This window comes from Mastomys coucha, unplaced genomic scaffold, assembly GCF_008632895.1.
Source record: "Mastomys coucha isolate ucsf_1 unplaced genomic scaffold, UCSF_Mcou_1 pScaffold14, whole genome shotgun sequence".
Taxonomy (NCBI): domain Eukaryota; kingdom Metazoa; phylum Chordata; class Mammalia; order Rodentia; family Muridae; genus Mastomys; species Mastomys coucha.
The window spans coordinates 112,253,277-112,275,665 of NW_022196896.1; the positions used below are offsets into that span (position 1 = coordinate 112,253,277).

General features: G+C 40.3%; 1 protein-coding gene across 4 annotated transcripts in view; it reads left to right on the forward strand.

The window, feature by feature from the left end:
- Dis3l2 (DIS3 like 3'-5' exoribonuclease 2) overlaps positions 1 to 22,389 on the forward strand; it is a 367,143-nt gene that overhangs the window by 31,396 nt on the left and 313,358 nt on the right. For all 4 annotated transcript variants that reach the window (XM_031368272.1, XM_031368275.1, XM_031368274.1 and 1 more), the window contains exons 2-4: positions 9,778 to 9,923; positions 10,449 to 10,606; positions 18,828 to 18,881. In XM_031368272.1, coding sequence (XP_031224132.1) covers positions 9,872 to 9,923; positions 10,449 to 10,606; positions 18,828 to 18,881 — 264 coding nt within the window. In that variant the 5' untranslated portion in view covers positions 9,778 to 9,871. The remainder of the gene's footprint in view (positions 1 to 9,777; positions 9,924 to 10,448; positions 10,607 to 18,827; positions 18,882 to 22,389) is intronic.

Below are 22,389 nucleotides of genomic sequence, written 5' to 3' on the forward strand. Positions count from 1 at the left end.
ATTAATAGATATTAAAGAAAGGTAATTGTTGCTTCCTGTTACTTTTGTTGTTAGAGTTGGAAATCTGTTCATGTGGCTTTCTTCTTTAAGGGATTTTTGTGTTTCCTCTTTAAGGGCTTCTACTTGTTTACTCGTGTTCTTCTGTAATTCTTTAAGGGATTTTTGTGTTTCCTCTTCAAGGGCTTGTACCTGATTACCTGTGTTCTCCTGTATTTCTTTAAGGGAGTTATTCATGCCCTTCTTAAATTCCTCTATCACCATTGTGAGACATGATTTTACATCCAAATCTTGCTTTTCTGGTGTTTTGGGATATCTAGGACTTGCTGTGTTAGGAGTACTAGGTTCTGATGAAGCCATGTAGTCTCGGTTTCTGTTGGTAAGGTTCTTGTGTTTGCCTTTCACCATCTGTTGAGCTCTGGTGTTAGATGTTCTTGCTGTCTCTGGCTGGAGCTTGTTCCTCCTGTGGGTCTGTAAGCCTGTGTCAGTCCTCTCCTCAGGTAAGACCTGAGTCTCTGGGTCGGAGAACTCCCTGAAGGCAAGCTCTCTGCTTGTGGGGCAAGAGGGGCAGAGAGGGCTGTGGATCTGCAGAACCTCCTCCTAGGTGAAGAAGGAGGTAGAAAGATCCTGCACATGCTGCCCTGCCTCTTCAGAGACCTGTGCCTCCTGGCTGGTCCTGCCTTCTCCCCAAACAACTTTTTTTTTTTTTTTTTTTTTTTTGTAGATGTTCATTGCAATGAGTCATTGGTCTGGTTCAAGGCCTCTGTCTTCTGCTACACTATCAATATTGGATCCTGACTGGAACTCCTCTTAGATATCCTATTGTTGCCCTGTGCTGTTGGGATCCTGCAGTTTTGGTTCTATAGGACTGGCCCATTGAAGGATATTTTTCCTGCTTATAGAATTCAAGCTTGATGGCTTTTTTTGTTTCAGGACTTTAAAGGTGTTCCATTGTTTTTGGCTGTCATGGAAAAGATATAAAGTAAATCTGATATTCCAAGTATTGTTCCCAAGTGCTTTGTGCTTCATGCTGCATACCATATGCCTTCCCCTTTGCCTTCCCCTTTGCCTTACCATTTGCTCCTTTCACAGATTTCTAGCAGCTTGTTTATGACTGAGCTAGATACAGTTTCAGTGGTGATTTTCTTGTTAGGAATCACTGAGCTTTTTGAAGCTGTATGACTTTTGCCAAATGTGTTCCAAGTTACTGTTCAGTTTTGAGGGAATTTCCCCTGCATCTTTTGGTTTTCCAGTTATCCTTATATTTGAGCTTTTGATGTCCTGAGTTCATAATGTTTATTTAGTCTTTATTTCTGTCTTTCAGTTTATATGATTTCTGTCAGTGAAGTTCATGGGTAGTTTTGTTCTTTTACTATTTTTTGTTTGTTTGTTTTAGGTCCCCCTCCCCATTTCTTTCTTCTCTTTACATCCCAATTTCACCTCTCCCTTCTCCTCCCAGTTCCCCCTCTCACACAGTCCCTTCCTAGTCTCACATTGTCTTCTGGTCCCTGTTGGGTACCAACCCACCCTAGCATCTCAAGTCATTTCAGGACTGGGCACATCTTTTCCCACAGAGGCTAGACAAGGCATCCCAGTTAGGGAACAGGATCTACTCCTTTTTGAGATGGAGACCCTGAAGGGACACAGGGTAGGTGATTTGTTCATGTATAGTACCATAGACTGTTCTTGGTTGAAACAAATTCAAATCCTACTTGGAACATGAATGGCAACTTTATTATAGGCATCCAGTTCTTATATAAAAGTTCTGTAACTATGTCCAGTTTAGAACAGATCAAATAACATGAATGAAATGAAGAAGAGGCAACAGAACTTACTGTGTCCACAGAGAGCTCCAATATTGCAGTTTTTAGGAAGTCATTTAAGTGTGTCTGTGGTTACTTTGTTTGAAGAGATAAAAGGCAAAGCTCAACATTTTTAGCAGAAAAGTTAACATTTTGAAGAGTGAGACAGATGAGATTGTTCAGTGGGTAAAGATAATTGCTGGAAAATCATAACCTGGGTCTGATTGTCAGAACCCACATGGTTGAAGGAGAGAACTGACTCTGAATGTCCTTGGACAGTGCATGGCATCTTCTCATTCCTTCCCAAAACATAAACAAATAAATGTAAAAAAAAAAATAAAATTAAATGTGAAGTGAAAATGCTAGTCTTGAAAAAGTAATAGAAATTAGGATGTTAATAATGGGTTTACTAGAAGATTAGATAGATCTGAAGGGAGGATTATTGAAGTGGTAAAAGTCAGAGAAAAGAGGGTAGAAAACTCTGAAGAGCTTGAGAGGGAGAGAGACATTGAGGAAATCAAGCTTATAATAGAGCTGAAATGGGCAGAAGTAATATTTGAAAAAGAATGATGGAAACTTCTCTCAAACTGATGAAAAGTTATCAACTAACGGAATCAAGAAATTGTATTGACTCTGAAGTAGGATGAAAAGAACTCATCCCTTGAATGTGGTGGCAAGTCTGCAGAAACCAAAGAGAAAACATTTCCAAAGTGCCTGGGACAGGAACAGTGTGCTTTCAGAAAATTATGAGAGTAACAGCTGACTTGTGAGAGACACAGCATTTTTAAGACAAGGGGATGACATCTTAGGCTCTGAATCTAGTTGAGAGTCTAGATCTCTAAATCTGCCAAAAACTGCCAAAGATCTATGAGAGCAAAGACTACATACAGATATCTCACACTGAGGTATGAGTGGTGACTGTCACACTGGATAACACAGATATGCAAATGTCTGTCATTGCAGAAAACCCAGTCTTAAATATATTTTTAAGTTCAGGGTATCTGGGAATGTAGCTCAGTGGTGCTGTGTGACATGTGTAAACACCGAGCTTCAGCCCTCAGTGCAGCGGAAACAGACAGCACAAGAGTGTCTGGGTCACATTCTGCCCTCATCCAGACTCTAGATAAAACTGCAAATTCCTACAGAAAAATAAATTCAGAATACTCTATTATAAGAAAGTTTTAAAATTCAAACTGTTTTATACGTTGTATGGATTTTTAAATGATATTTTTATTTTGCTTTGATATGAACTACATAGAATATTATTTTAATTTTTTTCTGAAAGTTTAAAAGATAGGTATTTTTTTTCTTTCTTTCAGTATTTGATAAAATTCACCAGTGAAGCCATTTTGTCCTTTATTTTTTTGTTTTTTGTTTTGTTTTTTTAGTAGAAGATTTTAAATTATCAACATAGTTTCTTTTTATATACCTAGATTTTCTATTTCTTCTTGAGTCAGTTTCAATAATATTTATCTTTCTAATAATTTCCCACTACACGTAAGTTTTCTAATTAGCACCTAGTTATTTATTATATTTTTATAATCTTCTTAATTTCCACAAGGTTTGTAGGGATACCTCTGTTTATTTTCTGTTCTGTGGTCACCCTGTGGGATTAGAATGGACCTTCTCCTAAGTAACAGGTGGGGTAGCTATCTCTACTGAAAATACTCCACATGCTAAGGACATGAGAGAGGAGATTCCTGGAGTCAGGAGAGGCAGCACCAGTGGGCCTGTGCTGTCTTGAGTTAAGCTAAAGGGGTAGGATTTGGCTTTTGTAATATCTCAGGTGTCTGGGAGAAAGTTTCTGTGTGCTCCCTGGATTTGAGAAGGTCACCTTCTGTGGTTTCAAAGGGGATAAAGGGAGGTGACGTTTAAAATAAGTCAGTGGCATGAAGCTCTTTTACAGGCCTCAGTTTTAGAATGAAATAAAACTTTTCTTCAGTTTTCTTCTTCGGGTCAGACAATCTTGGCTGATATATGTTTAGATTTATTAAATTTCTTCTGTAAGCTATGTCTGCTATTGAGCTTCTCTAATGAATTCTTCTTTTCGGTTGTTGTATTTGCTAACCTGAGTCTTCCATCTAATTCATTTAAAAATATTTTACTTTTCTCTGTTGATATTCTGTCATTGTCACTATACTTAAATTATTGTTTCTTTTGGCAGGTTTTAATAGCTGCTTTGATTCCCTATCTGGGTAAATTATAAACTTAGGATCCTTCAGGGGGGCGTTGGTTAAGTCTGCAGTCTTCTCTCTCTTTAGTTTACTTTCTTGATTCTCTGTGTGCCTTTGACTTTGTTGATAGCAACCTGTTCTCTGCTTCCCCTTTCTCCTCTTGAACTTGCAGGTGGCCGCTCTTTCTTTTTTCTCTTCTTCTTTTTCCTTTTGCAACTTGGCTGGGTTAATTCCAGGGTCTTTTTCTCCTGAAGTTTGAGTATGCAGATGTACCCCCCTCCCCCACCCCAGCCTGATTTTGTAGTAATAATTACCTTAGTCAGCGCGTATTAGTGGCTGCCGCCCTTTGTAGGTTGTTCCTCTGAGGTTCTGGAGTACATTTCCAAGTGGCTTGCTGCTCTGCACTGTGTTTTCTTTCAGCGTTTGTAAGGCTTCCTGCCCCTGCAGTGATGAGCAGTACCTTGTGGCGTTTTCCTTCTGTCCTTCATGGTTGTGCTCATTTTATAGTTTTGTGTATGTACAGACCCCAGGAAGCTGCCCTCTCCCTCCTTTTCTTCTCTCTCTCTCTCTCTCTCTCTCTCTCTCTCTCTCTCTCTCTCTCTCTTTCAAGATTTATTTTATTTATTTTATGTGTATGAGTACACTGTAGCTGTACAGATGGCTGTGAGCTATTATCTGTATGGCTGCTGGGAACTGAACTCAGGACCTCTGTAGGCCCTGCTCGCTCAGGCGTAATTCACTGTAGCTGTCTTCAGACGCACCACAAGAGGGCGTCTGATCTCATTACGGGTGGTTGTGAGCCACCATGTGGTTGCTGGGATCCAAACTCAGGACCTTCGGAAGAGCATTCAGTGAGCCATCTCGCCAGCCCTCCTTCTCTCTTTTTATGTTTTTCTCTTCCTACTTTCCTCCTCTGTCCTTCCCTTCTGCCTACTCTACTCTCCTCTCCTTTCCTAAAAGAGGATCTCACTGTGTTGACTTAGCTGAGCCCCACTGATCTCTGTCTCAGCTTCCCAAGCATTGCTATTGACTGCAGGCAAGCACCACCACACCACATCAGCGGTTAGCCTGGGGCCCTTGGACTTCAGGGTCTGCCATCACACTTTTTTTTTTTTTTTAATTATTTTAGACCCGGTTTCATGTGGATCAGCCTGGGCTTGAATTTGTTGTGTGGCTGAGGAAGATCTACCTTAAACTGATTTCTCTACCTCTTCTTCCTGATGTGTGTTTTTAGTCATTTTTACATTATTTCAGTAGTTTTGTATGATTCTATTGTTGTTTTTATTCTGGGGGAATATTTACCAAATTCCTTCTTTGACCATTTTGGTTTATTCTCTCAACATACTTCTCTTCTCTGCCCATAGCCCCCATCTCATCTTCTGTCATTTTAAACATACCTGATTCAAAACAGAACTTCTCTGCGTATGCTATGAAATAGGAAGCCACTGGATTTCTTTGTAAAGTAGCTTAATGCTGCATGTTGATTAACCTGTGTGCTTGTCACTGAGTAGGAGAGGTGCTGTTTCTTTGCTCTCAGTGAGCTCTGTTGCCCTCTCCCTCCTCCCCACCTTTATTACTGCATCAGTTTTGCCCTCTACTTTTTCCTGTCAGCTCCTCAGCTCCACAGAGTTCAGCTGTCACGAAGCTTCTTCTGCCTTTGCCCCTTTCTTCCCTTCATTGCACAGCGTCATGAATTCATCTGTCCTTGCTGCTCCTTGCTGAGACTTGGCCAAAATGAGTGAGAAGGCACAAAAATTCAGGCATTCTCAGGCCCTTTGAGTGTGTCATTGGTACCCTGCAGGCTCTCACATTTTCAGGTTTTGGCACTAGGTAACCTGGTTTGTCCTTGCCTCCCTTTCACCTCCTATATTTCCTAGCAGTGTGTGTTTGTGTAACTTGCCTACTGTTCCAATAGGCTGTTGTGCTTTGTGCAAGGCTTAGAGGCTAGAGGGTCTTAAGACATCACCTCAGGAGCTGTCTTGAAAGTTACTTTCTCAAGTGTAGTGCCTTGCCCCCATCCTTGCCATGCCTGCCTTTTGATACCATGTGCCATGCTGGCTGCTATCACCTATTCCTTCTTAGCCCTGGCTTGCCCAGATCTTAGACCCCCATGTCCATGGTGAGGACCCCTTGTCCATGGAGAGGGCCCCATGTCCTTGGAGAGAGGGGCCCTTGTCCATGGTGAGAGTTCCTTGTTCATGGAGAAGGCCCCATGTCCACGGAGAGGGCCCCTTGTCCATGGTGAGAGTTCCTTGTCCATGGAGAGGACCCCTTTTAGATATTGGGCAGTGAGTCACTGTTTCTCATCTGTAAATTATCCTGTTCCTTTAGTTTGTCAGGGCAGTACCTAGGGTTTCTCCAGGGTCCATGAGCTGTCACAACAATGTGACAAGGAAGGCAAAGCCATCTGTTTAGTCATCTTTTCCTCGGCAACATGTATACTCAGTTTTTCCTTGCTGCTTTCTAGTGCTTTGGTACTCATAGGTGAGTTTTTGACTCTAGTTGTCTGGCTTATTCTTGCCAATTTTGTTGCCTAAATTCTGTGTTCTCTTCCTGCTCTTTGCTGACTTTTAAAATGTGGCTTCCCTGAACGACCCTGCTCCACTTGCTGTTTCGTGGCTTCCCTGAACGACCCTGCTCCACTTGCTGTTTTTGCTATTAGTTCACCCAGACTCACTTATCTGGTTAAGTAAGAAATGGGCCTTCTCAGGCCCACGTCCTAGGCACTGTGGGAGTCACTGGGGTTCAACGATGAACCCAATAAAACGTTTTGGTTTTCTGAGGTAGAAATGACAGGAATCCAGTTTCTGCAACGAGGAAGAGTACAAGTACTGTTGATATTTGAGTTGGGCCTCTGCATTTCAGTTAACTGGTAGTACTCCCGTTTAATTTTGAATTCTTCACTGCATCATGATTGATATACAGAAACCTGTCTTAGTGTTCTCTTGCTGTGTGGAGACACCATGGCTATGGCAACTCATAATAGGAAATATTTAAATGGGGTCTTGCTGATAAATAACTTCAGAGGCTTAAAAGTAAAATCATGGAGGGGAGCATGGTGGCCTATAGGCAGGTGCTGGAGCTACATCTTCATCAGTAGACAGAGAGAGAGAGAGAGAGAGAGAGAGAGAGAGAGAGAGAGAGGAGAGAGAGAGGAGAGAGAGAGAGGGAGGGAAGGAGGGAAGAAGGGAGGGAGGGAGGGAGGGAGGGAGGGAGGGAGGGAGGTCTCAAAGCCCACCTCCAGTTACACACTTTCACACTTTCTCCAATAAGCCCTCTTCATCCTTCTAATCCTATCAGAGAGTTCCACTTCCTACATTCAAATATGTGATCTTCATCCAAATCACAATGGAGGCCATTCTCACTTCAACAATTTGCAGCAGCCTCTCACCCCACCCGAGGCTGCTCACACTCCCTATTGGGAACCTGTTCTGAAATGGGTTTTTTTTTTGGAAATTTTCCTTGTTTTCTTATTACTTGACTGTTAGCTCTTGTCTTATTTTTATATTTCTTTTGTTACTGTTTGTTTATTTTGTTGTTGTTATATTTCCTGCTTCTTCCTTTTTGCCTTTGTAGTGCTGCCCTAACTGATTTATCAGGAGTGCTTGCTCAGACCATGCTCAGGGCCACGTGTCCTATACTGATGCTTCATGGAAACGCAAAGGTTGCTTGGTTATCCTTATTTTATTGCCTTCTCTGCTGCAGTGGATGGACCCTTGCTATCCATCCTTGATCATGTTGGCTTGCATCTTTATCTAATAGCTAGGTGATGTCTCATTATAGATTATGTTTCACTTTTTCTAGTGTTTGTTGGATTATTCCACATGAACATGTAGTACCTCAAATAGAAGTCATCATTTTTTCTAGCGTTAGGCCAGTCATAACTCCCAATCCCATCACTAGAAACCTACCCAATTTCCATGTTTTAGGTCCTCCTGGTTGCCAGGGGAGTCAGCTAAGCTGCAGAGAACCATGTCAGAGGCCTCTGTTGTCAGTGTCCACTTGGATAGCTCCAGTTCTAGCCCTTCCTGTTGTCCTGACTCATCTCTTTCCCCACAAGGTGCAGGTGCTGGTCTTCATTCCGTTCAGTTCTGACTTCTGTGCCAAAAAGATTCTTCTTAAAACAGCTTTGGTCTATTGTTCTCTCTGCTCATTCATGCTTCAGAAACTCCCTAGTGCCTTTGAAAAACCCAGCTTGTTTTCAGACCTTCCAACTTGTTTTAATTTCCTTGCTACTGCCTTCTTCCATATAGGCAGGACTCTAGCCAAATGGAATTAATGTTGCAAGAATCTGCTTGTGTTTTTCTGTTTGCATCCTGATTTTTATTTCCTTTTGCCAGAAGTATGCTTTCCTCACTTCTTAATGTCTTAGTTCTTTTTAAAAAACGTTCCCAAGGTTCTCTTAGATTTCCTGACCTGGATATACTCTTTTCTTCCCATATATGGTTATACTTTGAAAACCATGATGCTATCACTTCCTGATGTATAGTACTATGACCGTATGGTTTTTTAAATCTAATGGCCTTTTCTCTTTCATTTTGCTATGTACATATTTGTTAAAATAATGAGAGAATGAATGCATGTCTGCATCAACCCTCAGGCAGCCCTGATTCCTGTCTTCTTTTCCTATCCATTTTCTATTTCTGTGAGGATATCTCTGCATTTGGATTAACTTTGTCTTACAATCACTTTGTGTATCACCAAGTGGCCTGTTAACTTTTATCTTTGGTGTTCTCTTCTTTGAGTTAATAACTGTTGCAGTTTAAAGAAAACTACATTTTCTTAATGTCTAACTTCAAAGAGTTTTTGTTATTTTGAATTTTTTTAAATATACTTACTGATAAAATAATTTCTCTTCTAGAAACACTGATAATCTTTTTTAAGTAAATGGATTATTAGACAATGTATACAGATATATAATGCATTTTAAATATTCTCTCACTATGTCAGATGGTATCATATAAGGGCTTTTGAATATATTTCTTAATGATTCATTTTTAATATCTTATGTTCTTTAACTATCCTTAACTCCCAAAGAATATTTTGTATGTTTTGAAACAATTTAGTATTCAACATTAGATATAGGATCCTTAGTTATGGATAGTATTAAATATTCATTAATGATATTTTTAGAGTATGAAAGGATATGAATATAAAAGTTGAACAAGATTTTTTTTGTATTGTTTGATTCTCAAAATACTCAATATTATTAATATGTTTGATATATAAAATGTATTTAAATAATAAAAAATTAAGAAAAAACAAGAAAGAAAACTTTGATCATTTGGTAAGGCTTGTATGAGGGAAATTTGAGGAATAGAAGATATGGTTCAAAATGACGTCTTGATCCATTTTGTTGAGAAATGGTTGCCTAGTAAGATTTGGTAGTTTGTAAGTATAGATTTAACTCTAGGTCAGTGGCCAATAGAATGAGAAGTGCAAGTTGTGGTGGTGTGTTTACTGTCCAGGGGTGGCCAGGGCCCAGCAGTAGGGTCACATATTGTTGGACTTTCAAACTTACTCCATTACAGCCTTTAGAGTCTCCCATGCTATACAGAATTGCCTACTTTCTTATTTTCTATTTCATTGCCCCATTAGTGGAAACTTTTAGTTGAAGTGCTCCAAAGGGCCAATGTAGTATATCTGTGAGGGTGTAGCCCTTGGATAGAAATGCAGCACAGATTGTATAACTACCCAGGGAGAATACCACCTTACCTTTGCCATGGCTCAGCACTAAATTTCTAAGGGGACAAAGGAAATCACAGTTAACTGCTTTCTAGTCACCAGTTTCTTTTTGATTTTAGCTCGTGACAACTGAGCTGCTCAAGGCAGGAAGAACTCTGAGCTGAAGTAGTGGGTCCCTGAATCTGGAGAGAAGAGGCTACCTTGGAACCAGTGATGAACCATCCTGACTACCAGCTGAACCTTCGGTCTCCAGGGACCCCCAGAGGTAGAGAAGAGAAAGTGGAGCTTGCCTTGGCAACTGGAGACTTGAAATACAAGTGGACTGGGTGTGGAGATGGAGGGAGTTCTTTGGACTGAGGGAGACTAGTGATTTTAATGAACTGTTAAATATTCTCCCATGTTTTTTATTTTAGAATTAGGCATGCTCTTATGGTTTTAGTTGATTGTTATACAGCCATTCTATTCCCTCCAGAAATGTGACAGTCTTTTAATAATTCCTATTTTTAAAGGTTTGTTTCTGCAAATAGCAAAGTATACCAGCCCAGTATTCAGGTTTGCTCCACGCATACTGCAGCGGCCACATAGGCCTCACCCGCTTCATTTATGCTGTCTTATGTGTTCTTTCCTTTTTGTGGCTGTTTGAAATCATCACCAGAAAGGTTCATTCATTCTCTTGCTGGCCTTTAGAGTAAATAGAACAACCACAAAAGACAGTGACATCATAACACCTCCAGTTAAAAAAATAGAGATGTGTAACTGAGGGAGGTTGATTGCTGCCTCATGTTTCTAGGTGTGTCCTCTGTGGTTGGCCCGAATGCTGTTGGTGCTTCGCCAGGTGACAAAAAGTCAAAGAACAAGTCCATGCGAGGGAAGAAAAAGAGCATATTTGAAACCTACATGTCCAAGGAGGATGTTTCAGAAGGCTTGAAGAGAGGAACGCTTATCCAGGTGCCCAAAGCTTATAGGTTATTTAACCCCTGAATATATGGAATGACAGCAGTCTTGTTTATTAAACTTTTCCCTGTTTTGTGCTGTGTGCTCTGACGTGGTACAGGGTTTGCACTTCTTAGATCTGTAGCATGTGTAGGTGGTAAGTACCACTAAACGCTCATAGGCAAACCTTTGAGAGATGAGAAGAGAGAGCCTTTGTAGCTATGTCAGTGTTGCCTAGGAGTGTTGTATTGGGAGAGATCTATATGAGCCAGGCTGGGGATTGGTGCAGTTGAGCAAGTAAGTATAAGGAAATGAGCTTTCCAAGTGAAGTAGCCAGTATGAGCTGTTAAGACAGAGTAGGTGGTGGGGTTAGACTATGCCAATCACTGAATTGTTCAGTGTGCCTGAAGCACATGAATACTGAATGACTGGGAAAATTGGGTAAAGTTGTATAGAAAACAGTAAACAGTATTGAATGCTTTGCAATTTATATAATGTATTCCCAGGCTATTCATTGGTATGGCTGAACAGATGTTCTTTGAGCATCTATCTTTGAGCCAGGAATACTTCCTGTTAGGAGAGTGCTGCAGGGTGAACTCGTGAAACAGTATGGGATAAGGCAGCTTCAGTTTGCTCCGGTGTGATGTCAAGGCAGCTAGTAGACAACAAGGCAAGAGAAGGAGGCAGGAACATGTCTTCTTTGAATTAGGAGTGTTTCATAGTTCTTGGGTAGAAATGCTACCATGTTGTACCTGACTCAATTAAAATTATTGAGTGAGGGCTGGGGCTTTCAGTAAAGTGCTTAACACAAGCATGAGAACCCAACTTGCATCCCCAGCACTCACATAAAGGCTGGGAGGAATGGTACAAGGAAGCAGAGAGAGGAGAGTTCCTGGTGCTTGTTAGCTACCTGCCTAGCTCCAGGTTCTCTGAGACTCTGTCTTGAAAAGCCAGGTGGAGAGTTATTGAGGAAAACACTCTGTGTTGACTGAAATTGATACAGACTCTGGAGCACATCACTAATTTTTCACAAATCAGTTGGTACTTTTGATTTAGGAATACCATTGGTTTTATTTCTCCTGGATGTCTCTGACAAGTATTTTTTAAGAGAAGAAAAACCGTAGTTGCTTGCTTCTCATGGTTTGGCATCCATATACTTCACTTTACCTGCAAGTGTCTTTGCCCTCCTTGTTCCTGTCTGAGGTCTTGATGTGCCTTTCTTATTGTTGTCTCCTGTCACCCCTTTCCAGGAATGTCCTATGTTCTCATTATCTTGGACTTGCAGAGTTTTCCTCTAAAACCTATGCTTGCTTGATGTGGTAGCTTGTGCTGATCATCGCAGTACTTGGGAGGCAGAAGCAGATAGATTTTGGTGATTTTTGAGGCTAGCCTGATCTATATAGTAAGTTTGATAGTGAGACCTTGTCTCACAAGAACAAAATCAAAACCACCATCACCAGTGTCGTCGTCGTCGTCGTCGTCGTCGTTGTCATCATCATCATTATCATTATCATCAACAATGACAACAACAAACCAACCAAAATGAAACTAAGTGTAGGACTCTGCTAGACTTTGCTCTTGCTGTTCTGGAGCTTGAATTGTTTCCTCCCATCGAAGTGTAGCAGTCATGCTTGCCCTGCCAGTCTCTGAGCAGTCTGTACCCTCACATTTTTAAGGTCGGTTGGGTGTTACTGCCCTTGAGAAGTCAGCTTTGTTGTCTAATGTTAAACTCTAACCTTTGTTTAGCTTTTATGTCCCCAAATCCATTTTTCATTCCCTTACTGCATGGCCACGCATACTGTACGTGGTAGTCCAGCTCTGGCTTAGCCAGTGCTTACTAAGCTTATGCTGAATAAGTATTTCTTTTGCTGGCTGAGTAAAGATCTAGATACTGCCTTTTGAAGAAGAATGAGGGGAACTTCAGTTGTTAGAACTTAAGAGAAGCACACCTTTATGAGATAGGGTTGGAGTAGTGTCTGCAATAGTATTAGTTTTTGCTTCCTTTTAAGTTTTGAAGTGACTTGTTGCTGGCATTAACACAAAACAAAAGATCTGATCAATATAACAACTCACATTCCCGTGTAAGTGATTCCTCCTGGCTATGACATCATAAGCCTCCACAGCCAGAGGCTCTCCCCCTCCACCCCCACATGTGAGAACAGTTGTTCTCTGCAGGTGGCTGAGGAATGGGTTCCAGATATGAGGTCACCATGAGAATATACAACATTGTAAATAAGATTTTCATAGGCAGAGAAACAGAGTACATCTGCTTTTGGATAAAAACTTTCTGTGTGTAGCTGTCTGGGTAAGGTAAAAAGCTAGGCAAAAAGTGACATTTTAATGCCATTGAAGAAAATTAAACATATCAAATATACTTAGAAACATCTGTCAACTTTTGTGTTCAGATATAAGTGTCATAACTACCCACTTTCAAGTACCCACTTTCAAGAAAAGTCTTGTACTGAAAGATATTAGGGATCTTAAATATTAGTAGAATAATACAGTATTAGTCAATGCCTTGACAAAAGTTTGAGATTTCATTGTTTTGTAGGAAAGAGGAGACCAAAGAGGAGACAGTGACTAAAGAAACCTCTTTTCTGTATTTGTAAATGAATAGCAATAAAATATAATTCAGTGCATGTAGTTTTCTTTATAACCAAGTCCTCACATCAGTGTTTATTACTCTGTGCATAGGAACAGTATAGGTTGGTTGTTATGGGAAGTGCTGTGAGAGATGAGAACCTGGAAGGAGGTCCAGTGTAAGGGATGACTAATTGGCCTGGGCAAAGAGATGGTAGAATTAGCTCCTTCAGAATCCAGATTATGCACTGACTACTAGAAGTCCAAAATGAGACCTTAGAACTGTTGGAGGCATGATGTCAGATACCAATATCCTGATAGAATATTGGTGAGATGTTGTTTTTGACCTCTGAAAAGGCCTATTCTAGGACAGAGGGCATGATGGTCTCATGAGTTTTAGGAATTTTGCTCTTTGTTAAAATTGAGGTCAGGGGGCTAGAGATTTGGCTTTGTGGTTAGGCAGGCTGGCAGCTCTTCCAGAGGACCTACGTTCAATTTCTAGCACACATATAACAGCTCACAACAGTCTGTAACTCCAGTCCCAGAGTATCTGGTCTCTTTTGGCTTTTGAAAGCACTGCACGCACATGATGCACAGAAATACAGGTAGAACACCCACACACACATAAAGGGAAAAAAATTGAGGTCAGCTTGGGTGAGTATTAAAGAACAGAACAGTAGAGGTGACATTATGATGGAATGCCTAAAAAGAGGGGCGGCATTCAAAGTTATGATATCAGGGACAAAGGGATAACGTCAACTCTGCAGATATTAGGTAGCTAATGAACTGAAGAAGCATTTTTTGACAGCCTAATGAATGTCAAGCATTTGGGAATGAGCACTAGAAAAGTCACTGGGGTGGTAGGTAAAAATAACTCTAATAATAGAAGAAATTGTAGGCTGGATCATTGTTCTGAGAGAAAGAGGAGAGAATAGATAGAAGGAACCACTGTACATGTTGAGCTTAGGGAAATCTCTGTGAGATCATCCTGTATGTGAGATCTAAAGGGCAAGAGTGTGCAGCCATTTTCAGCTTTGGAAAAGATTATAGGTAAAGAGATCATGAAGCAGAAGAAGAACAGCAAGGAGACGAGTTGATGGTTTTGAGGATTAAAGGAAGCCGCCTTTTGAGACATAATGGAGCAAAGGTAGAGTTAGGCAGTAGCTAAGTCCTTTAGGGACTTAGACTACATTAGAAACTTGGATTTTGCCAAGGACCAGCCTCTGCTTAGAGAGGGTTTTCTGAGAGAAGGGGTGTTTGAGAGTGGCAGAAAAAAACACTTCGATGTCAGTCTTAGGGTATAAGCTGGCAACCTGTATTATTTACAAATCAATGCAGTCATTTACTCCAGGTTCCCTTTTGACTATCCCAAGAATCAGCATTCCATGACCTTCCCCCTGATTCTTAGAAGACAACAGCAAGTATACTTTTTTGTAACTTTGCAGAGGAATTCAGAGATCTGCCTGTCTTTGTCAGCACAAACAATAAATTTAGCTGTGTGAGATCTCATTTTGGGATTACCATTCAGACTATGCCTGCACCTAAACCTGCCCTGTTCCAGGCTGACCTTGAAATCAGGAATTTGCCTGCCTTTGTATCTTTCTGACAAGCTGGGTTATATTACAACTGCCTCTGATTTTGTTTTTGTTTTTTTTAAGTTCCATGAATACCCTTATATTATTCATAGTGTATCCTTATATTTTGCATAGTTGAAAAATTAGATTTTTGAACTCATGTTTTCAGAGTTCTTTCCCACAGTCTTAAGGGCTGTCTTGAAGGTCATAACATTTACCATTTTTGCTAAGGACATAGACACACCCTTGCCTCCTGGACTGTCTCTGATTTTCATGGAGTCATTAGCCTTGGCAAAGAGGGCATTCCCTGGAAGGGGGAACATGAAGTAAAATATACAAACAAGCCTTACACCTAGCAACTGTCAACACTAAGAGGCCAAGGCTCTGCTGGCTCTGTTCCAGGGATGAGAAACCATGTCACACTGTCCCTTTCACATGGCCATGCAGGACTTGGCAGATATCATCCACAGAACAATGGCAAGTCACCAAAGGGTATTAAGTAGGTAACATACACTCCATTTCACATTTTAAAAATGTTTCTTTGGCTGTGGTGAAATGAGTAGACTTGAATGGAACCTGGAAATCCACTTAGAAAGTCAGCAAAGTCCACTAGATAAGAAAATGATGTGACATGAAAAGAGAGCAAAGGGGTACAGTGAGGAGGGAAGTACATGCATGTGGAGCCTGAGCAGACACCATGCTAGGTTGTATATATGGGCAAGGAGGCCAAGGGAGGAATTGGGGCTAATCCCTTAGCATCTGAGTGGATCAGGTGAAGACCTGATCGTGTTGTTAGTTAAGGTAAGGAAGACAGAATTGAAGATGTGTGCATTTGGGATGGTGTAAATGTGTGAAGGGTCCTGGTGATGGCTATAACACAGAGACATTGGAGCCTGGATTCTGGAACCAGATTTTCCAGACTTATCTTCTCAGTACCTCAGCCACCTTATCATATCAAAAGAAGAAAACAGTAATAGCTAAGTCAAATGAGCTAGTTTAATTTAAATTAGTTCTTTAGCTCTTAAAACTGCATGGTCCATATTCTACACATATGAGTGGTGTTTGAGATTGTTTTTAATTACTGTCTGGTGCATCTGTAATTCAACTGAGGTGGTTGCTGCCCTGTGAAGATAGCTGTCTGTAGTTGTACAATAAGGAAAATCTGGAAACATATTTTTATGTATGAAATTCAAATATACTGTAAGCCAGCTAAAATGTATTTGTGATGGCCAAGTTAAACTAATTAGACCATTCGTGTGTTATTTTTCTTCAGTGCCATTCTGGTCCTTGGGTATAGGCAAGGAGAAGACAGATAGTTGGGGTCAGTTGAGAGCTAGGCATTATTGATTGTGTGTGGGAGGAATTGGGGACCCAGGGCTCAAAGTTTCTGAAGCTAAGAGATAATGGCAGGCAAAAACTACTAGTTGGCCAAGGAAGTTAGAAACCATAGCTGAAGGACAGTGATTGGTAAATTTCTGGGCTGTGACATGGAGGTCTTGGTGAAACTGAAGTATTATTGGAATTCCCATGGTATGTGGGGTGGAAGTACAGCAAACTCCAATTAGAAAGAGTGATGCAGAACTTTTTATATTTGGAAGTGATGTGATGGCATGGTATAGGCAACTAACTGACAAGGTAGCTGGGATGGGTGGAGACAAAGGTAGCTTGAGTGATTTGGTCATTGATGTGGATTCAAAGTCCCTAAATGTATATAGGAATTGGGATAGAAGGGAAGGCAGTGACACTTGAGTCAAACATTAGTAAATTAATGCTATAATCAATAAGTTAGAAGGCACCTGTACCAAGTCTAGCAAGAACTAGGACATGAACTTCAAAGGGGTGTTTGAGAAAGAATATAGGAACAAACTGATTTTCAGTCCATTATTGGGAAACAGTCATCTCCTTCTTTGAGATGGTCTCTTTGATAGCACCCAATTGAAGCAGTGGCGTTAGGGCAGGGCTGGGTTCTGGTCTGGTGAGAAGTCACACAAGTATTCAGAATGGGATGGGAAGTGCAGGATCCTCATTGGGTAAACTCCAGGCCTGGAAAAGTTTGAAAAAGAGGACGTACAGGGGATTGATTGGGTGAGATGGACAGAAGCACAGGCCTTGGCCTCCTCTGGGTGAGACTGACCTGCTGCTGGGTGAGTCTTTGAGCTGGCAGACTATTTCTTGAAAGGCTATACTGTTGCCTTTTTCTGTCAGACTGTAGGGACCCCTCTACTCTGCTGAGGACTCACTCAGGTGGAGTTGCTTGTTTCTGCATGTGATTTGTTCTCTCTGGGGTCTGTTCCTGACATTTAGTTCTTAAGTCAAATTTCCACATGCTAATCTGAAGCAAGGCTTCTACCCTATCCTCTGTGCTTTTATCTATTGGGAGGTTTGGGAGAGAGAATCAAGAATCAAGAACTTTCTGGTCCTTTTCATTTATTTTAAGTTGAGCCTAGGTGCAGACCTGAACAATGTGTGTCTTTCCTGGGAGCTCAGCTTTGGCTTCTTTCAGTATTCTGCAATTAAAGGTACACTCAAACCAAGAGACTAACTTTTTGCTGAACTAAAAGGGAGATGGTAGAAGAATAAGAATTAAAAAAAAATGTCTGGAATCAGAAAATAAAATGCTTAAAAATATTGTTTAAATTTACTGAAGCATTTCCCTTCAAGACTGTCTGTTATCCCCTATTGTAGTCTCCTCATAGTGCCTGTCAAGATAGTGGTCAGGAAATATTTGTTGAATGTATGAGTATTTAGAAAAAAATTTTAAGTGTTTCCCCTTTCCTTCAGAGGGAAACAGTTGCTTTAGAAAGTGAATTTGCTTCAGCACTCTTAACCAAGGAAGCCTGGGCGGCTTTGTCAGCTATATCTCCTGACCCCTTTCTGTAACCCAGCAGAGTTCTGGTGGGATGGGGGCAAGCAGTGCTGGACACCTCTCCTGCTGTACCTCTCCTGCCCTGCCCCCCTTTCCTTCACCTTTGCTCTTCCCTTAGGACTGTTCTAGCTGAAGGTGTGCTGTAGCTGTAACCTCACAGCATCCCACACATTTTCTTTCTCAAGGACTAAGCTTAGTTATTATTCAGTACCCTGTGTGGTCTGTTTGGGAGTTTGACCATAATCAATATCAAATATCTATACAAATGGCTAAGGACTGAGTGATCATTTGTGATAACCTAATTGGTATGTTAAGATGTATACAATGACATGGAAATTTGCAATTTAAACACCTATGAAAGAAAGAAATTATTTTCCATTTAATCTTGTGCTTTCACCTATCTTGTGAATTCTGTGCCTTTGAGTCATTTCTTTTAGTGGGAAATGTTCTTTAAGCACTTTCTCAAGTTATCCTTTGAGATGTATTGGTCGGAAAACAGCTTCTTCCCTGCACGTGTTCCAGTAGCCCGTGAGTGCAGCTGGACTCTGAAGGAGGTTATAGCTGCTTGAAAAAGACCCACAGCACTGAGCAGCCATTGAGGACTGCCCCCACCTGCACCTCTGTACATAAATAGAAATGGACCCTGACTTGGTGCTGGAGTCATATGAAGTTGAAGGCAGACTGGGTGGCCTAGCTGTAGGAGCCAGCATTGACATTTGCATTAAGAGCTGTTAGGAACCATTTTGAATTATTAACTCATTCAGCTCTTCAGAGGAGCCAGAGTAAAACATGTACATCCAGTTCCTTGAGGCTAAGTGTCCAGTTAGAAACCAGCTTGAAAAATGGTCCTAGAAATATGACATTGTTCAGAGGTCATAGAACTGAGAGAGCAAAATAGGCTGCTAATGTGAAGGAGGCATACTCTCCAGAAAGCCTTGGTAGAGTCAAGGGTTAAACGTGAAGATGAGTAGCTGTCACATCCTGCTCTAAGCTGAGGGCTGGGATTTCCTGCCTGGGCCCTCAGCGCAGGGCAGCAGTCTCAGCTGTCAGTGCCTGGTGTCTCCTGAACCAGCCTTAATTAATTCTCATACATCTAACTTGTTTTCTAAATCAAATTGTTTAAGAACTTTTAATCAGAGAATAACATACATAGAAAAAGCCATAAATATCCAGCTAGTAGATTGTTCATAGATTTTTGTTTTGCTTTGTTTTAAAGGGTGTATTGAGAATCAATCCAAAGAAGTTTCATGAAGCCTTCATTCCTTCTCCGGTAAGTTTATTAACTTTATAATAAACTTAATGTCATATTGAATATTTTAGATGTGCTCTGAACTTGAAATTATATACTTTGACTAAAAAGCAGAATAGTAAAACAAAATTGAGAATAGGCAAAGATTTGTTTCAAATTTAAATAAATAAAATTTATTCACTATCCCTTCTGCCAGTCTTAAAATCGAATGCCAAATGAGAGAGATGACATTTGTTCTGAGGCTGCAGAAAGCAGCTGGACCTTTGCAGACTACCCGCCGCCCATGTAATTGGATGCTCTTGGTTTATAGCTTAAAAGGATTTATAGGTTTTCCCACTGATTTAAGTTGATCTTTTCTAAACAAATATGCTATCTACTTTCGTTCTACTGCATGAGCTAATCTGAACATTTGTCCAAAAATAATGTATAATGTTTGTCTATCGGTTTCTCACATCACTTTGGTGCAGGTGATCGGCCATTGGTCAGGGCGCTTTAGTTTTTGTTTTTAGGCTGTTTCTTGTATTCATGACTTGTCTTAAAGCTTCTCTCTGGTTAAAGAAGTCCTGCACTGAGAAGTAGTTAGCAGCAGGTCTTTGCAGAAGGCTGTACCTGAAGCTGGGAGAGCAATGTTCTTGAGTTTTTTTTTTTTAACACTAGAAGAGACCATGGGGTGAACTTCTGCTTAGAGAAGTATGACACAGATATTTCAGTTAACATATTTCATTAGCTACATGGCAAGTTTAAGAACACTGCTGTATTGTTCATAGGTGATTCTGTTATTACTGTTCTTGTTACCACTACCACCACCACCACCACCACCACCACCACCACCACCACTACTACTACACTATCCTTATCATCTTTTCTCAAGCGTTGCTCAGTTTCTTTTTCTCTTTCCTATCAGCAATCAAGGGCTCATATTTACTTCCACGTTCAAGGCTTGCTGTTCCATTAGGGAAAAGGCATCTTTGACATTTTCACACTGCTTTCTCTCAATCATAGTCCCTTCCTCAGACAGAACATATCTGTATCCTGACTTGCACAGCTTTGAGGGGTATTTTACCTCAGGAGCAGTTCTGTTATGCAGTAGAGTATGTAGAGTTTGTTTACATGAGTGTTAGATTCTGGAGGTTGCTCATACAATGAAGGTCACATGCAAGAAGGTGCCATGTGTCATCTTAGAATCAAGATTAGCTGTCTCAGTAGACTCTGTATAACCAATCTTTCTCACATTAGAAAGATTGGCTCTTTCTTTCTTTCTTTCTTTCTTTCTTTCTTTCTTTCTTTCTTTCTTTCTTTTTTTTGTAGCATTCTAGTTGGAGTTTAAGTCAGGAGCCCTGGTGTATGAAAAACAGTGATTTTTTTTTTTTTAAGCATGAAAACCTCACTTGATAAAGTTAGGAATTCATTCCATGAGGTGTCTATGACCTGACCAGAGTTCAGACCACTCATTTACTCTGCATGTGGATGTTTACCTCTGCCTGGAAGGAGAAGGGGACTGGGGCAGTTTGAAAATTTTACTATAGCTTTTATTTTTCCTAAGTGTCCAGTCTTGAGTTCCCTGAAGTTAAATCTTGTTAGGTTAGCACTTATGTGAAGCCTAGAACTAAGGGTCGGATTCAAATTTATAAAAGGTTATGAATCAGGAGCTGGAGAGATGGCTCAGGAGTCAGGAGCTCCTGCTGCTCTTGCAGAGGATAAAGTTTCGATCCCAGCACCACACCAGGTCCTCACAGCATTGTAACTCTAGCTCCAAGGGATCTGATTCCCTCTTCTGCTTTGGTGAATACCTGCATGCCTGTGTGTGCACCTTTGCATACATATAAATAAAAATAGTATTAAAATAAATTTTATGACAAATATACCTCTTTGTATCCATGTTTGTTTATGTATAGAATTCATACTTTGTGGAGCTTTGGTCTGACTGTTAACCTGGGTTCTACCCCCTTTCTTTCTCAAGCTTGATTCTTGTCTTTTCTTGGTTCCTTTACATCTAACCAGGGCTCAAGCATATGCATATATGGCTATCTTACCCAATAGGTCTGAGTTCCATATCCATGTTTCTTAGCAATGCGGTCCCTGAAGTATGAAGTACAGAGTGTCACTTAGGTGCTTGGGCCAATTTCAGGGGAACACATTCCTTTGCCTCTTAGAATTCCCTGTCAGATGAGGAGAGGTGCAGAGTCTAGTTAGGGTCCTGCAAACTAAATTCATATTCTGTGCTTTACAAATATTGTGTTTATATGCCTCAGTCTGGTTTGTTAACAGCAGGAAACAAAAGTAAAACATATCTATGTTTCTGAGGTTTATATTTGTTTTTCTATTTGAAACTCTTTTCTTGTCATGTTCTATTTAGAAAGTTTCAGATGGGAGTAGTATTAGGATTGTTTTTCTATACTATATATGTATGTTCTTTTATCTAGGATCTACTGGAATAGTCACATTCTCCCCAAAACTACTAAATTCACCTCTGGGAAGTCTGGCAGCAAAGCTGCTCACCAGAGCCCAATTGTCGGTGAATAGAAACGAATTTTGGACATTAGAATGGTATTTCATTCTTGTTTTGGGGCTCTTTTGCTCAGTTTCAGTTTTCAGAAGCATTGTAGAAAGGAATGGATAGAATTCAGTAGCATGGATTTCTGGCTAAGTATAGTTCGTGTCCATATCAAGACCAAACTTCTGTGCATTGCAAAGATGCCTACAGGTAGCCTAGGAAGTGCGATGTTGGGGCTTGAATGCCTACCTGTAAGATAGGAAAGCGTATGAAAAGAACCTCTGGTCTGACCATAGGAAATAGAAAGATTTTCTCATGTCTAATATGAAGAGTTGATGAAATATCCTCTGTTTGTCACAACTTTAAAATTCTAAGGCTTTTGGAGAGAAAAAAAAAGGAAATTGGATTAGATTAGGTTTATTCTTACTCTAAAAATGTTTACTGAGTGTTATTTGTCATGTGAAAATATCCACCTAGGCAAGTGGGCTGAGTCCTCATCACCAGGTGTAAAAGAATATTTTGTGTTGAAGGAACTTGATTTGGAATTATTATAATTAATATTGGTAATAAGTAGAATTTTTTCTTATGGCAGATTCTAAATGTATGGGATATGTTACATATGTCTACCTGCTAGTATCTTGGAATTCTTGGCAAAAGTAAAATACAAAGTGAAAATTAAAAGAAATAACTTTTAAGTAAAGTAAGATAAATGATAATATTATGTTATTTTTTTTTTTTATCTTATTTGAGTTGAGCTAAAGAAAAGGAATGGACAGCCTGTTGTTGTTTCTGTCCTGGATTATATTGGTCTAAGAAGCTCTGTAATTTGTGTCTTGTTGTGGAAGGCACACTTTATCTAGCTGGGGAATTTATTTCTGGTCCAAAGTACCTATTATCTCACCAACAGAGGATAGATACTCTGACCATTATGACATAGATGTTTTTTTAGACATTTTTTTCCTTCCCTCTTCCCTTTCTCCTTCTTGCTCCAGCCCCGCTCGCTCTGGACCCCCATTATGACATTCTTTTTTTTTT